Source organism: Paralichthys olivaceus, chromosome 2 (genome assembly GCF_024713975.1).
Source record: "Paralichthys olivaceus isolate ysfri-2021 chromosome 2, ASM2471397v2, whole genome shotgun sequence".
Classification (NCBI taxonomy): domain Eukaryota; kingdom Metazoa; phylum Chordata; class Actinopteri; order Pleuronectiformes; family Paralichthyidae; genus Paralichthys; species Paralichthys olivaceus.
The window spans coordinates 1597432-1614140 of NC_091094.1; the positions used below are offsets into that span (position 1 = coordinate 1597432).

The 16709-nt window shown below is 44.3% G+C and overlaps 1 protein-coding gene across 10 annotated transcripts in view; it reads left to right on the top strand.

Moving 5' to 3' along the window:
• Positions 1-16709, top strand: part of LOC109641660 (dedicator of cytokinesis protein 3) — a 105223-nt gene that overhangs the window by 61500 nt on the left and 27014 nt on the right. For all 10 annotated transcript variants that reach the window (XM_069531224.1, XM_069531177.1, XM_069531183.1 and 7 more), the window contains exons 6-12: positions 9585-9733; positions 10993-11077; positions 12244-12285; positions 12534-12688; positions 15902-15983; positions 16388-16448; positions 16540-16687. In XM_069531224.1, the coding sequence (XP_069387325.1) occupies positions 9585-9733; positions 10993-11077; positions 12244-12285; positions 12534-12688; positions 15902-15983; positions 16388-16448; positions 16540-16687 (722 nt within the window). The remainder of the gene's footprint in view (positions 1-9584; positions 9734-10992; positions 11078-12243; positions 12286-12533; positions 12689-15901; positions 15984-16387; positions 16449-16539; positions 16688-16709) is intronic.

Sequence of the window (16709 nt, forward strand, 5' to 3'; positions counted from 1 at the left end):
AGATGAAAAGATGAAAAACAAAAGTGTCTTTGGTTCCGTGTGACAGATTTCCCATTTCCATCCTGACAGACGTCACATTAGTGTCTGAGTCGCGTCAAGTGGAAAAACAAATGTCGTCTTGAAGCGACTGTAGATCCTCTGGTTTTCTTTACATGGATGAGAAGATGGATGGTGAGGAAGGACTTGTCATGTCTGAAGTGAAGTGTGTTCATGTGTAGTTTAATAAGATGAAGGGATGAAGGTTGCTGACATGTCATGTGATAAACAGAGGAAACGTGTTATGCCTGATAAACATACATGTGCTGAACATTGTAATGCGTGAATGTCCTGCAGTGGGCGGATGTTTAGGTGACGTAGCCACGCCCACATGCAAGACTCTTTTCAGATGTACATTTTCACCATGAATGAGATTTTCGATGTAAAGTTTTAAAGGAAATGAGAAAGAATGAAATACAGTTGAAATCCGATCTTATAACAAAGCTCTCTTTAATTCAGATTACAGCAAACTACATGTTGAAATCTATTCAGAGACTCGAACCTGCCAACGTTAAAGAGAAACAAATGAATCATTCAATATTCAATAGATGCTGAAATGTATAAACATCAAATCATAATGTACATTATCTCAAGGCTCTTTACATTGAACACGTTGAAAGTTATAGACAGACTCAACAGCTCCCACACGATGAGCTTAGACGACTGTGAAGAGAAAAAAACTCTTAAACTCGTTAAATTATATATTTTGGCATTTACTCGTTTACTCTTTCATCATTGAGTTGTTCATTTATTTTTAATCTTGGCCGTGTAATTTATAAAAAGTGAAATAATGACATCACCCTCTCACAGTGAATCACACTGCACGGATGACATGTAAAGAGTAAAACACAGTTCGGTCTCCCGTGTTCACACCTCCTCTGTCCACAGTAGATTTAGAACATGTAACAGTGCTCACTCTACAGTGTGCACATCATGCAGTGACACGTGCACGACCCCTGGAGTACAGGCACACGCTGACGTGCTGAATCTGCAGTAAATGGATGTTCGGTGGCAGCAAAGTCTGCAGAGGGGACGAAGGCAGTGGAGTAGAAAGGTGGAGAGACACCCACTGCTCTCTCTCTCTCTCTCTCTCACACATAAATTACAGATGTGTCCTTCATTCGTGTGTGTGTGTGTGTGTGTGTGTGTGTGTGTGTGTGTGTGTGTGTGTGTGTGTGGCCTTTACACACTGCCACAGGGAGTTTACACTTTGTTGGAGGAGAGAGAGACAGAAATAGAGGGATAAACATCGCTGATAAACTAAACTAAATAATGTTATGCAGTAAAACTTGTTCGTCTTTCTTTTCTTCCTCTCTTTTCTTTTCTCTTTCTCTTTGTCGCTCCGTCTCTCAGGCTCCAGGTTTCTCTCTATCTCAGATCGGCTTTCTGCTTCTGCCTCCTGCTCCCATGTTGCTCTGTCTGTCTCTTTCTATAACTTTGTGTTTGTGTTGAATCCCTGTTACACCCTCACTCTGCTGCACACACACACACACACACACACTTACATTAACATAGACACAGGAGATGGAGCGTTCATGCAGAAGCACACACGCGTTTAACACAATCTTTTTTACAACAGGAATAATGTAGTGCATGAAAAATGTACATTATAAAACTTCTTAAAATAGAAAATAAACCAGATCCTGTTCTATCATCAAAGTTTCTGCAGCAGCAGGATGAAACACACACAGACAGATAAAAAGAGAAGAGACCTCAAGTAACGCAAACTTGAATTAAAAGAGACGAACTGAACCAAGTTTCCTCCTCGACTCGTTTAACAATATTTAAATAAACCCAGAGAGTCTAAAAATACAGCAGGAGACAGAGGACGAACAACATTCAAGTTGGATTCTGGTGATTTTAAGAAGCTGGAGAGGAAACTGAACGATTCTGAATTCATTAACAAACATGAAAATAAAATCAATCCAAAGAAAGAAAATCTGGAGATACTCTGTTATGCTCTTTTGTGAGAAAGAAAAAAAAATCCCTCACTCAAATATTGATGATTTGAGAGAAATGAAAGATGTTTTTCTTTAATGGAGACGGTTCTGTCTGGAGATAATTACTGAGGTGGTTTAAGGGGAAAACTTTGCAGTGTGACACAACACGAAGCTGATGAGAGTGTGTGTGTTTTTCATATATATATATATATATATATAAATATATAAATATATAAATGTCAGGATGTAGAGACGTTCCAAACTGTGAACTCTACGCAATCATTGGCCCTGAAAGGTCCAACACTAGGTGGCGTTATGAGCCATGTTCGACCCATTCATGCAGATCTTCTATAGATGTGATATTAAAAACATTAATTCAGTCACATAATTAACTTTACAGCCTCAAACACGTTTAAACTCAGTATCTGTTTAACATCTTGGCACTTCTGAGTGTTTTCAGTCTCAAACCTGTGCTGTGATGGATTTATACCAGTGACACTTTAAAGTCGGTCGTTCGTCTGGACCGACACACACTCTGTCAGTGTGTATAACTGACAGAGTGTGTGTGTGTTAGTGACTGTGTGTGTGTGTGTGTGTGTGTGTGTGTGTGTGTGTGTGTGTGTGTGTGTGTGATCTTTGGTCTCCCCGCAGGCCTGTGATGCCATTTGCGGTGTGGTTTGATTGACAGCTCTGTGTAGTAAATCTAACAGCACAGTGTTAAGACACCACCTCTGGATTTGGCCTTCGACTCACGTATCTGTGTGTGTGTGTGTGTGTGTGTGTGTGTGTGTGTGTGTGTGTGTGTGTGGCTGAAAACATCCTCCCATCATTAATTATGGAGACATGTCGATGCAGACAAACGATCACACACTGTCACTTATGGTGAAGAGGTTAATAGCAGCCGACTTGTTGACAGGTGCAGACGGAGAAGTGTGAATGAGAATCGGTCAAAGTGACGCCGCGGTGACCAGAGGGAGAAGTAAAGTAAACTGTGGACCTCCTGGTGGCTGGAGGTGTGAACGTGAACCTGGAAGTTCTCTGGAGAATTCACACTTTCTAGGAACTTTTCCTGCAGAGTCAGAGTCTGAGTGACACATTCACAGGACTCAGGAGTTGTTTTCATCACTTTCTTTAACATTGTTTCTCACATTTTCTCAGATTTCTCAGAGAATAATTCATGGATCACGATGAAAGATCAGTCGGCTGGTATCTATGAGTGGGATTTATGTGCGGCTTTATCGAAATGAAGTGGTTGGGCGTTGGAAATCTCAGCTCCACTGAGTGATGTTAGTGTCCGACCCTCAGTCCAGGTGTGAATGAAGCGTGACAAACAGGAGGTGAGGAGAGAGATAGAGGAACACAAATAGATGACAAAGATATAAGAGATGGGAGCAGGTTGGGAGAGGAGGAGAGAGAGAGAGAGAGATTCAGAATAAAGCAGAGATACAGAGAGAGAGAGAGAGAGAGAGAGAGAGAGAGAGAGGTAGTGTTGCTTCAGCACATTGTGAGTGGATCTCAAGTAGTTTGACAGGCTGTGATTTTCCTCTCGCCTGCCGCTGTGGTTTGGTGTTCAGCGTCTCGCCGGAGCTAGAATCAGAGAGAGGAGAAGAGGAGAAGAGGAGCCGCCGAGGAGGCAGTGGATTTATCATCTTATCACACCTGTAAGTGGCTGCAATCATCTGGTGTGTGTCTGTGTGTGTGTGTGTGTGTGTGTGTGTGTGTGCGCTCGTGTGTGTGTGTCTTCATCCCTGTGTGTTGCGGCTGTTTATATTATCATGTGTCTTTATCTATAGGCTTCAGTAAGTGCAGTGTCATGAATTCGCGGTGACTCACCCACCGTTGCCATGGTAGCTGCTGACAGCTATATCTATATCTATATCTATATATAAGCTAAACATCTGCTTGTTTTTATCGTAGTTGAATTATTGAAGTTGTATACGACACATTTAGTTTTACTCCTTTACTACAAAGATCTTCTTTAACGACCACAGCTTTGTCTCTGTACATTATGATTGTTGGGGATTTAAAATGCTCCGTTATCCTGTGACGTCACTTCCTCACAAACAATCTTCTGTGAATGAACTTCCGGCTGTGACGCTCCACCTTCGAGTTTCCAGTTTAGATTAAGACTAAAGTTTAAAGTCGAATGTCTCATCACTCAGAGAATAACTTCACATTTCCACCTGTGAAAACGCTCCTGGAGCAGCTGGGATTTATTTCCCATCTCTGAAATCTGTGTCACGCGTAGTTAAGTCTGGTTTCATTCACTCCTGCGGTGTTGCTGTTCACTCTGCTTCTCGAAAAGTTTTCAGGTGAAAAAGATCCAACAGGGTTTTTGTTTGTGAAAGTGATCGAGCCCCTGAAAGTTTGCAAAGTTTAATCTCTGAGAATAAACCCTGGATGATGACGTCAATCAGCCGTCACTCAGTAGAAATACATTTAAATACTGAATGAAGTTCGACCTCGACCGGCTTCACCGCGTCTCCACTTGTGTTTCAATCATTCTGCGGCTCTGAAAACATGTTCTTCTTACATACTGAGGTTCAAGGTTTCATTCATTTGTCTGTTCTGCTGCAGATTTTTATATTGTATACAATCTCTTTTTCTGATTCATCCTGAGAAACGAGAGGCGACATGTTCCAGTAACAGTCGAGCGGAGGAAATCACACGCTCCTGGTTTTGTGGCCTCCGGTGTTTTTATTTCCACTGACGCAGCAGCCGCCAGTTTGACAGCTGAGAAAACGAAGCAGGACGTTCGCTAACGTAACGGAGGGACTGTCCCCTCTGGTTTGGGAGTTCACTCACATCCTGTCAGGACGATTCAAAATGGGAACTTCCTGAAAGTAATTCAGATCTCATTATTGAATTTGCAGCCCGGCTTGTTCGGGCTCATTTCGAAAAAAGAGATTTGTCTGTTTCTAACGATGTAACCGCTCCTGCCCACGTGCTTCCATACTTCCTGTACACTGATTTTAATACATCCACTAGAGGGCAGCGCAGATTCAAGCGTTTCTGCACAAAACCAACATGGCGACACTTTTTTTTTTACCTTTGTCCAATTCTTACTTCAAGTTTCATGGAAATGCATCAGAATTGTTTTACATAATCCAAACAAACAAACTTGAAGACTCATTACATCACATCGGTGCAACCGGGCTGTCCCTTTTCTAACGTTCCGTGAAATATGATGAACGAATGCGTCTTCCAGTCACGTTGTGCCATCCTGTCCCAGGATTCATTGTGGGCTGGTGACAAGGCTAACGAGCTCTCTGTCCGGGTGCTTAATAAATACTCCGTCGACCAATACGTCTTGTTTTGGTTCATCCTTTACGTTCGACGTGAAATGAGGCACAGTTTAAATCGTGCACCCTGAACCTGAGGAGATGCAAAATATAATTTATGATCTATTATTTTATTATATTATTATTAGAATTGATGTATTTTTCTGCTTCTACTTTAATAGTCTAATCCAAAATTAAAACATCGCCACCAAACCCCCGAGAGAAACCGTGTAACTTCTCAACAGGAGGCCTTTTAACTCCTCATTTGTCAGGTGTGAAAACGGAGCAGGATGTCGCTAATGGAACAGAGGTGTTGCCAACGTCCCATTCGATATCAGAGCTGTCAGGCCGAATCACATCATCTTACATATTAATGCTGAGTTGTGACAGTCTCTCACCCTCTGGAGATCCATCTCCGGTCCCCGACCCGCCGCTTGAATAACCGCTCATGTAGTTTCCTGCTCCGGTGGAAACCGTGTGGGTGTTTGTTAGCGGAGGGGAGACGCTGCGGCGGACCTTTCTAGTTTGTGGGCTGTCAGAGTGATTAAGATCTTCTACCTTCTAACTCTTGAAAAACAAAAGGCCAATGAAGCAATAAAGAGGAGAGTAAATATGTGATTTAGTCGCCGCAGCCTCGTCTGAGCTTTTCTTCCTCTGCATCACTGCACAGAAGCAGCTTTGCTCCGACGTTGCATCGTTGTGTTTGGTTTCTGCTGCTGATATCGAGAAACCGCACAGCTCCTTCAAATAGCAACATTATCTGAGATCGGCTCGACCGGTGTTTGTGGTGCTGAGGCGGCGCAGTTGTGTTAAACTGTGTTAATGCTTGTGTTTGTGTGCTGGTCCCTGCAGGATGTGAAGGTGTGATTACTCACCCCAGCCGGGGAGAGAGGCAGAGGAGGCAGTTAGGGAGGGAGGGTAGGAGGGAAACTAAATCCACAAATAGTCCTCACAAAAGAGAGTCGGGGCCTCTACCTGTGAGACTCTACTTCCCCTGCAACACAGATGGATCTCTTTCCTTTCAGAGCTTCATATTTCTGTATCCGTGCTGTGGGTGGGGGTATTTCTGAGTGCCAGCTCGAGCTGCAGCGAGCGGCTCCGTCCTGCTGTGTCAGCGGCTGCACCTTCTCCAGGTCCAGCTGATCGAGGGTCAGAGGTCGGAGCTCGTCCTCCCACAGACTGAGACGTCCAGATGTCACAGAAACACCTACTGTCCAGTGGAGGACGAGCTGTGACTGCATCAGAAGGGAGAGAAGACGCTGAAAGTCATTTTCAGATTTGAACTTGAGTTTGTGTTTCACAACTTTCTTCGTCTTCTTGTAGATTCTGCTGTAGATTTGTATTCTTCCAGTTTATTGTCCAACATGTCCACTCAGATGTTGTTAACACAGAACAAACAGAATTAGACACATCGTTTTGTCAGCACTTATGTAGGTAGGGATGAGGAGGGAGTAGGGATGAGGAGGGAGTAGTGAGGTTGAGAGATGAGGAGGGAGTAGGGAGGTTGAGGGATGAGAAGGGAGTAGGGATGAGGATGGAGTAGGGAGGTTGAGGGATGAGGAGGGAGTAGGGAGGTTGAGGGATGAGGAGGGAGTAGGGAGGTTGAGGGATGAGGAGGGAGTAGGGAGGTTGAGAGATGAGGAGGGAGTAGGGAGGTTGAGAGATGAGGAGGGAGTAGGGAGGTTGAGAGATGAGGAGGGAGTAGGGAGGTTGAGGGATGAGAAGGGAGTAGGGATGAGGAGGGAGTAGGGAGGTTGAGAGATGAGGAGGGAGTAGGGAGGTTGAGAGATGAGGAGGGAGTAGGGAGGTTGAGGGATGAGGAGGGAGTAGGGAGGTTGAGAGATGAGGAGGGAGTAGGGAGGTTGAGAGATGAGGAGGGAGTAGGGAGGTTGAGAGATGAGGAGGGAGTAGGGATGAGGAGGGAGTAGGGAGGTTGAGAGATGAGGAGGGAGTAGGGAGGTTGAGAGATGAGGAGGGAGTAGGGATGAGGAGGGAGTAGGGAGGTTGAGGGATGAGGAGGGAGTAGGGGAAAGGATTGTTGGTCAACAGACCTGAGAGAGGTTGATGGGTAGTTAGAGGAGTGGTCCTGCTCCTGAACCTGAGTCATTAACTCCACATGTACTAAACTGTGCAGTGAATCACATGAAGAACATGGAGGTTTTTCTCTGAGGGAGAATCACAGACTCCCTGAACTCCAGCTGAGCTCATACTTCACACTTTCCCCCCGGAGGCTCCAGAGACTGACAATAGGCAGCAAGAGTCGGGCAGCTCTCTGGAGTGAATGTGTCAGAGAACCTCTCTCTCTCTGTCTCCCTCTCTCTCTCTGTCTCCCTCTCTGTCTCCCTCCCTCCCTCCCTCTCTCTCTCTGCTGTAAATAAGAGCGGTGTGTATTCTGTGTGTCGCCCTGGTTCTGGTCTGTATCACACTCGGGGCCTTGACTGCTGACTCCTGCTGCTGCTGCTGTGATTGAGGAGCTCCCTCAGGAGTTGGTTATATATGAGCTTTTATATATTAGCTCAGTGGGTGAACTGTGGAGATGAAATAACGTGGACGGGCAGAGGCTGAGAAGCTCTCATGTATTTACAGCCACTGAAATTCCTTTCAAATAAATCTAACCGTCGGGTTTTCATCATTAAGAGACATGGGAATTTTACTTTCCTGTATCGTCCTGTTGTGATAATCATGGATAATGTTGTTGGTTAGTTTACATTTCTTTTTTCTTTTGTATCATTAGTCCTGATATAAAGTTTACAGCTAAACAAAAAATGAATTTCTCACAAACCAAACTAGAAAAAGAAATTGTGCAGCAGAACAAAACAGTGCTCAGCAATGTTACTGTCCCCGTGTACTTGTACTTGTACTTATTGTGAATGAGTTGAATATCAATTCTAAATGATTGATATTGTGCCTCTAACTTTACATAGAGATGAGTATTATATGTTTTTGGTAAAATAGTAAAATAGTGATTGAACCCATAGTGCAAGACTATTTTAATTAGAGTAAAGCTGCAGAATAAGATAATATCATGGTTTGGTATAGAGATAATAATAGTTGGTGTCGCTCAGTTTGTTATAACTTTGTTATTGTGAGATTTCTCAGAGAATCATTCACGGACCTTGATGATCAGACGTATTTATTGAATTGTGTTTTCATGAGTTGGCTGTTGGACCTCGGTCTTCGTGACTTCGTGCACTTCAATTGTTTTTCGACTGTTAGTGGATGAAATAAGATATTAATGAGAAAATGAATTTGGTTTGTGTGAAAGTAATGAATTGTAATGAAAGTCAACTTTTCTCTCTCCACTAAGATCATATGTAAAATCTTCCCCTGAGTCACATGTGGATGTAGAATTTGAATGTGGACCCTCACAGAGGTTCTGAGTCCACCGGGCTTCTCCTTGAAAAACAAATGCTAAACAGATGCTGAGCTGCTGTACACGACTCTTGTTGCTAAGCAACTGCTGGTGTAACGTGGCGCTCGGTGTCTAAAAGTTGTAGTATTTTTAACCTCGAGCACTAAAAACATGCTAATCGTTGAGCTGTGTCGGGACGAAGCTACGGGAGACGTAGATTCTCTGAGGACACGACGCCTCAAAGGTGTTTCATCATTTAAAAAATAAATGTGACAACAGGAAACCTAAACATCCTGTGAACTGTCACACACACACACAGAGCAGCGTGGAGAGGAAGCAGTTTGATTAAAGGAGAGATTTATTGTGTAGCAGCCAGCAAAAGTGAGAGTTGAGAAATATCCTGTACTTCCTAAAAAGTGATTCGAACAATGGAGGACACACGGTTGTATTCATGTGAGTTTATTGTAAATGTACAGAAGTATGTTAGGAACACAATAGTTCTCTCTCTCTCTCTTTACTTTTCTACTTATGTCAGAGCCTGAACGTTTATACTTCTACCTGAGGTAAGATTGAGTATCTGTACTTCTAATGGAGTAAAGAACCTGTGGACTGTCTTTGTGTTAACATCTTCTGTGTAGCTCACAACAAGAGGGTTGACGGTTTGATTCCCCGGTCAGACCTCCAGCGTGCCGAGCAGAGATTTGGACACAGTGGACGTGTTTGTTGACTTGAGCTGCGATCAGCTCACAGTGTTTCTCTTCATCCAACGCACGCTGGCACAGCGTCCGACTCCCCCTGGGAGGTTAAGCAGGAATGACCTGAGCTGTGTGAGCTGCTGTTTCTGTGCCAGAGCCTCGGAGGAATCGACCGCAGCGCAGGCCTGGTGGTGGCGCCCTCGCTCACTGCCAGAGGATGACGGCACACTGAGGTTGTTTGTGACACAGATTAATGCGAAGCTCTGTCTCTCTCCGTCAGAAACACAAGGTGGATCTGTTCTACAAGGTTCGTCACGTGATGATGGAGCTGATCGACCTGAGGAGGCAGCTGCTGTCCGGTCACCTGACGCAGGACCAGAGCCGGGACGTCAAACGGCACATCACCGTCAGACTGGACTGGGGCAATGAGTGAGAATACACACACACACACACACAGAACCACACACACACACACACACACACACACACACACACTAAAACAGGGAAAATGTACATCTGCACAATGTGTCACCATGTAAATGAAAAATTGCCCCTTTAAATAAAATGAATAAATATAGTATTAGTATGTGGTGTGCAGTATTTGTACAAGTAGGTTAAGAAGGAAGTTTACAGGTATCAGGCTCATTATGGAAGAAATACTTTAAATCCCACATTAAAATTAGACTAAAATGTGTATTCCAGTAGATACTTTGGCCTCAGATTACTTTAGAACTACACAGTAAAAATACCTTTACACTATTTGTGCAAGTAGGTACAAAAACACAAGGTTTATAAACGACGTACAGATGAACATTGTAGTATCAGAGAAGATAAAATCAGACTTTAAATCCCTTCGAGTGGATCTTCTGTGATGATATTTCATATTTAGTTTATTTACTGGGAACATTTTTACACTTCATGTGAACATAATGTATATGTATACATTTTATTTTGAAAACCAGAAGTGGTTGCTTGCTTATTCTCAGACTAAATATGACACAACTCCGAGAAATAGCTTCGTGCTCGGGGACTGTGAAGATTTCAGCCTCTTGTCCTCCAGGTGGAAGATCAGTTTTGTCCCCCGACATCTACAGAGGACAAATAAAACAGGTGGATGAAGGTAGTTGCAAAGGCTCATGGGAGATCTAGTTATTAAAACTGTAGAAATGAAGAAGTGTGGATTCCAGCGCAGGTTATTTAATATTATTTAATTATGAGTATTATTTTAAGTAGCATTAAAGGTTCTCTGGAGTGTTTTTTCCAGTTTCATTCAGACACTGGACACAGTATTATTCGTTTCTGCTGCTGTGACTATGATTAGATTCCATATGTGACGGTCAATAAGCGCCGCCTGTTTTCACGCTGTCGAGCTCAAACTGACGACGGAAATGTCACACACACGGAGTGTAACGGCAGAAAGGGGGGAGGCGAAGCGGGAGACACCTTTACGTTCGCGTTAACTCTTGACAGTGGGAGGCCGAGGTCGGTCGCCTGCAGGTGAAGGATGTGCTCGTTGAGATGGAACAAAAATAATAATAAAGTAATCCACGAGACGACAAAGTCCCTGGAGGCCACATCTGAAATTACCTGAGTGTGTGTGTGTGTGTTTGCATGAAGGTTATATAAAAGACACTGATTGAGTGCTCTCTCTCTCTCTCTCTCTCTCTCTCTCTCCCTCTCTCTCTCAGACACATGGGTCTGGACCTGGTGCCGAGGAAGGAGTTTGAGATGGTGGACGAGGAGCAGATCAGCGTCTCTGATCTTTATAAAATGGTACGAAATGTTGTTGCTGAACATTAAAGCATCACTATGTAACTGTTGCTGAGCAGCAGCGCCCCCTGCAGCCACATGTGGTGATTCTGTTGGGCGAGCTGCTGCTGTAACAAATCCACCAAACTCTAAACTCAGTTTCCTGCTGAACATCGGAGATAAACTGCTGGTTGTTAATGACGTCTCAGTGTTTCGAACTGATCACAGATCAGCTTCACTCTTCAAGCTGAGACTCTCGGTCACTTCCTCTCACAGGAGATCGAACAGACGCTCGGGGAGTGAAGGAGTCACTCACCTCACGGACGTCCTGAGCTTTAGTTTCAGTGTAGATTTTAAAAACGAGTGTCCGGATCTGACGGATCTGCAAAGTCGAAGGTGGTTTGAAACTCTAGGTGGCGATAAAGTTAAGATTTTTCAGCAAGTTTGATTTTTTCAATCCTAACAATGTATTTCTTTGAAGAAAACTCTTGTAATTTAGTTTACAGCTTAAAACTGTTAAATAAAAAGGAAAATACGTTTAATCGTTATTATATTATATAAAACTGCAGCTAATTAGTGAGGTGAGCAGGATTCTCCGTCTCTTAGAAACACTTGATGCTCAGTTTCTTACATCAGCTGCTTTAAATAGCTGAGCTGTACCAGTCAAACACTGTTGTCGTGGCGATTCCCCCTTTGTTCTGTTGCCTAGAGACTGATCTGGAGACAGGACGAGACAAAGGAAGGAAGAGAGACAGAGGCTGAAGTGGTGAAGTTTACAGACGGAAGGATGGAGAGAACCCGCAGACGGAGAAATAAATATTATACAAACATCATGTAGAATAAATCAGCTTTTTCAGCTCCGTCAGATTCTGACTGTTTGGTTTACGGACGTTTTCACACTGATGAGAACAACAGGAACAAACAGGAGAAAGTTACTCAGACAGGATGGAGTTATATCTCTGCTCTGTTTGTTTTCTGAAATGGAGACAAAGCTCGTGCTGTTTATTCGTCTCCGTTTTTGTATTTGTCCGAGAAAAAGGTCGAGATGAAGAAAAGACCAGATGAGATCAAATCAAACTTCATCGAGCTTCAGATTAAAACACGAGGAGATGAAGTGACAGAGTATAAATGAAGGTTGGGTTGTTTTATGACAACGGAACATTTTATAATTAACTGTGTCTCTTCCACAGCATCTGTCCAGCAGACACAGTGTTCAGCAGAGCACCACACAGGTACAGTACTGCAGTAACACCAGTTTCCATCCATCTCTGTGCAGTATATTGAAGTAATCGTGTACTTTAGTGACGTGCTTGGTCTTGAAAGTTCGTTGGGTTTTATTTCTTAAACAGGAATAAGTGAAAACATTCCCATAATCCCTTTGTGTCGAGACATTTTCCCCAAACCTCAGTTTTATGACAACAATCACACGAATGTGTCAAAGGAAACACGAGAGTATCCATGTTTTGTCTTTGGTTTCCAGGGCGACAGTACGCGGCAGCGACACGGCGACCCGTGCAGAGTTCCGGTACCGCACCACCTACTGGTCAACCTGAAGAGCTTCACCTACAACAGCATCGGAGAGGACACGGACATCTTCTTCTCTCTGTACGACCTGAGAGAGGGAAAGACCATCAGGTGGGAAACACAACACACAACACACACACACACACACACACACACACACATACACACACACACACACACACACACACTATTCCCTCTTGTTGTGTGTGTCTGTTTAGTCCACTGTGTCTCCAGGGATCAGGAATACAAACCTGCTTTATTGGCACAGAGCAGAACAACACGTACATGTTGGATCCTTCATTCCTCCGCTCACTCGTCCTCCTGGACCATTATCCCCCCATCACACTCTCCCTCCCTCCCTCTCTCATCCTCCCCCTCTCTCTCTCTCTCTCTCTCTCTCTCTCTCTCGTACATGACATATTTCATAACGTAGAACAAACTGTGGTAAGTGGCTGCACAGACCTGCTCTGAATAATACATGACCCCCCCACCCCCATCGTAATGAACGTCCATTATACATTAGTGGAGCAATCACAATGCTAACAGGTAAAGGTTAGCTAATGTCAGTGTGTGTGTGTGTGTGTGTGTGTGTGTGTGTGTGTGTGTGTGTGTGTGTGCAGCCGGTCAGTGGCGTCCTGTGTTGTTCTCTTCCTGTTATATAAGCACGAGGAACATGAGTTCATGACGCTCTCACGTGGAGGGAGTGTAAAGATGGTGGAGAGGGTGTGCGGCCTCGTTCATCCCTGAAGTAACGAGCGTCTCTGGTGATCTGATCACAAGTCGCTCTGCGCACGTTAGTTCACACCTGAGTTATTATTATTATTATTATTACAGTGAGTCTCCGTGACCACGTGTGTTCGAATCCCATGTCCCTGTTCTATATTCAAATAGACACGTATAGACCAGAGCTCCACACACAGATTACTCTGTGTGTGTGTGTGTGTGTGTGTGTGTGTGTGTGTTTGTGTGTGTGTGTGTGTGTGTGTGTGCATCGTGTGTTCACGTGACTGTGTGCATCCATGCATACATGTGTGTACAGTATGTCGGAGCGTGTGCATGTGTATTCATGCACACAGCAGAATCAGCGCATGTGTGTTTGAACACGTTTGTATCAAACAGGACATTTTCTGATTAAATCCACGTTGTTTGTTTCCTGTTTCAAATCCATGTGGACATATCATAGTGTCAGTGGTTGTGTGTGTGCGTGCGTGTGTATATTTTGTTCACTTGTACAATCTTGTGTGTGTGTTTATGTCTGCATGTGTGTGAGTGTGTGTGTGAACAGTAGTGACGACATCATTTGAACCCCCCCCTGGTTGTGTGTGTGTGTGTTTAGTCCACAGAGTCTCTGGGGAATTAGGATCAACTGTTAGTTCAAAGAGTGGGACACAGAGTGCATTGTGGGGATTTGTCGCGCCTCACCGTGGTTGTTTGCAGCGTAAACATCAGCGTTGACCTGCTGCTGTTTATTGATCGTTGTGAGAATGAGCTGAATAATGGAGCCCGAGGAAAAAAGTGCTTTTCTGTGATGAGACACAGTTTTTACCAGAAAACATTTGGAACGAAATCCAGAGAAAGTGACGAACACACGACGAGTGTCAGGATCCTTTTTGTTCACGGAGACGTTCGGCTAATTAAACGTCATTTGTCCTTTTGTCAATTAAAACAAATCGTTGAACAGATAAAAGAATAACTTTGCTCCTGGACAAACCTGATGATGAACAGCCCTGAAGAGAAAACTCAAAGAAAGTTTAGTTACTTGAACATTTGTTATTTTCTATTTCTGTGCATTTGATTCGTCCCAGCTTGAGATTAATGACATGTTCTTCAGATATTACATGAACATAACATGTGGATAAAGGACAATTACAAAACATATACACAGACTTTACAAATCCATAATTTGACTCAACACAGAGCTTTGTTCCTCTTCTCCCACACTTTCTCCAGATTTATAATATTTACAACTTAATATAATTGTATGCAACAAAGCCTTTCACAGCGTGACCTGCACAGATTTACATAAAACTGAGCGTCGGCAACTTTAGTGAAGATGAAATTCACTTTTTCTGGCATTGTTGGATTTTAAAGCCGGCATCTGTGGGAGGCCGAGTGGTGACATCACACAGGGACCCGGTGACATCATTTACGTCACGTTGTACGTTTTCAGCTCGATTCAGAAACTCAGCATTTACATCACTTTTTCAGCAGGAAATAAATGTTCTACTTTATTTCTCAGCACAGCGCTGCGTCACTCCATTGTGCTTCCAGATGCATCATCCTCCTCGTAGCCTGGTGTGTGTGTGTGTGTGTCTGTGTGTGTGTGTGTACATCACAGAGACGAAACATGAGCAAATGTCATTGGATTAGTGTCTGCCCCCCCCCCCTCATCTGAGGCTTAGCTGCATTAATGTCAAGCTGCACGTTATTGAATAAAAACAAGAGGGCTCAGTCACTTCCCTCTGGATAAAGACGGGTTAAGGAGCAGAGTCGCTGACACCAGCAGACAATTCTCTGCCGATCCCTGAAGCGAAGAAAGGCTGAGACATGCTGCTTCAGAGTTTCCTCACTGCCGACGGGGGAGCGGAGCGGAGGCAGGAGGAGAAATCTGAGAGACTTCTATCTCCCAGAAACCCCCCCGAGGAGTCGGGGAGGGCACCGGGGGTAAACTGCTCGAGTTTCTCAACCTTGGAGCGTGGCTGAGGAGGATATGCTGATGAGCTCGCAGCCGTTTTCCGACACTGACGTCACCGTCTCTGGCCTTGGAAGCATTTAGATCCTGGGACACAGTGATTCGTTTAGATTTAGCAAAACTAACCGTGTCCCGTGTTTGAGCCTCTCGTCCACGTGGAAGCAGAACTTTAAGTCCCCACTTCTCGATGTGGACTTCATCTACTGGCCCCACATGCTTGAGGGTTTAAAGTCAGATTTAGTTTTCCACCTGGATTTGAGTTTTATTAAAAACAGACAGGAAAATGTCAGCGTGGACTTCCAGGGTCTTCATGACCTGGTCCCGCCCTCACCGCTGTCGCCTCGCAAGACGGCTGAGGCCGAGGAGGTGGAGTGAGTTGTCGGTTCGAACCCAGCTTTCCCCATTCCATGTGCCAAAATGTCCTTTGGGCAGGACACTGAGTCCCAAATTGTCCTTGAGTGCGAGTGATGTGTGATGAGGAAATTGCTGCACATGGATGCGCTCTCTGAAGGACGCTGAAACACAATGAATCCTGGGATATGTAGGACCCTCCGAAATGGGACGGTGTAATCACGCTGCTCATTCAGGCACGTGCAGAGTTTAACCGAGTCGCTGTGGTGTGTGTCTTACAGTGAGAAGTTCATGGTGAGACTGAACAAGAACGGAGGCCCGAAGAATCCAGAGAAGGTGGAGAGGCTGTGTGCACTCTTCACGGTAACACACACACACACACACACACACACACACACACACACACACACACACACACACACACACACACACACACACACACACACACACACACAGCTGGTTGAAATACATTTGAAGAACTGAGGGGGAAGAATATAAAAGTGAGGAGGCAGTGCCCCCTGCTGTTCTGGAGACGAGTCTTAACTCACCAGGGTCCAGTCATGACGAACATATTTTTATTTCTCTGCAGCCGACGATGTGACAGAACTTTGCCGTCTCAGTATTTGAGTGAAGTGTTAAAAGGATCCTTCCTCGTCTGTTTGAACGTGTCTCCACCTCTGCTGCTTCCTCCTGTCTCTCTGTGCTGGAATTCACTTTGTGAGCTCTTCATTTAAACTGTGTTTTGTTCTTTCTCTTGGATTCTTCAGGATCTGAGCAACAAAGACATGAAGAGAGATTTGTACATCGTGTCACAAGTCATCAGAACAGGTGAAGGACAAATGTTATTTATATATATATATATTTTGTGTGTGTGTCCATTATTTTTCACTATATGACGACAACACACTTCCTGTTGCAGGTCGCATGTTGCTGAACGACAGTAAGAAAGGTCCGCCACACGTTCAATACCGGCGGCCGTACGGATGTGCCGTCCTGGCCATGAGTGACGTCCTGCAGACCATCTCTGAGCTGAAGGAGGAGAAAGACTTTGTCCTGAAAGTGTACACGTACGTGGCTGCAACACACACA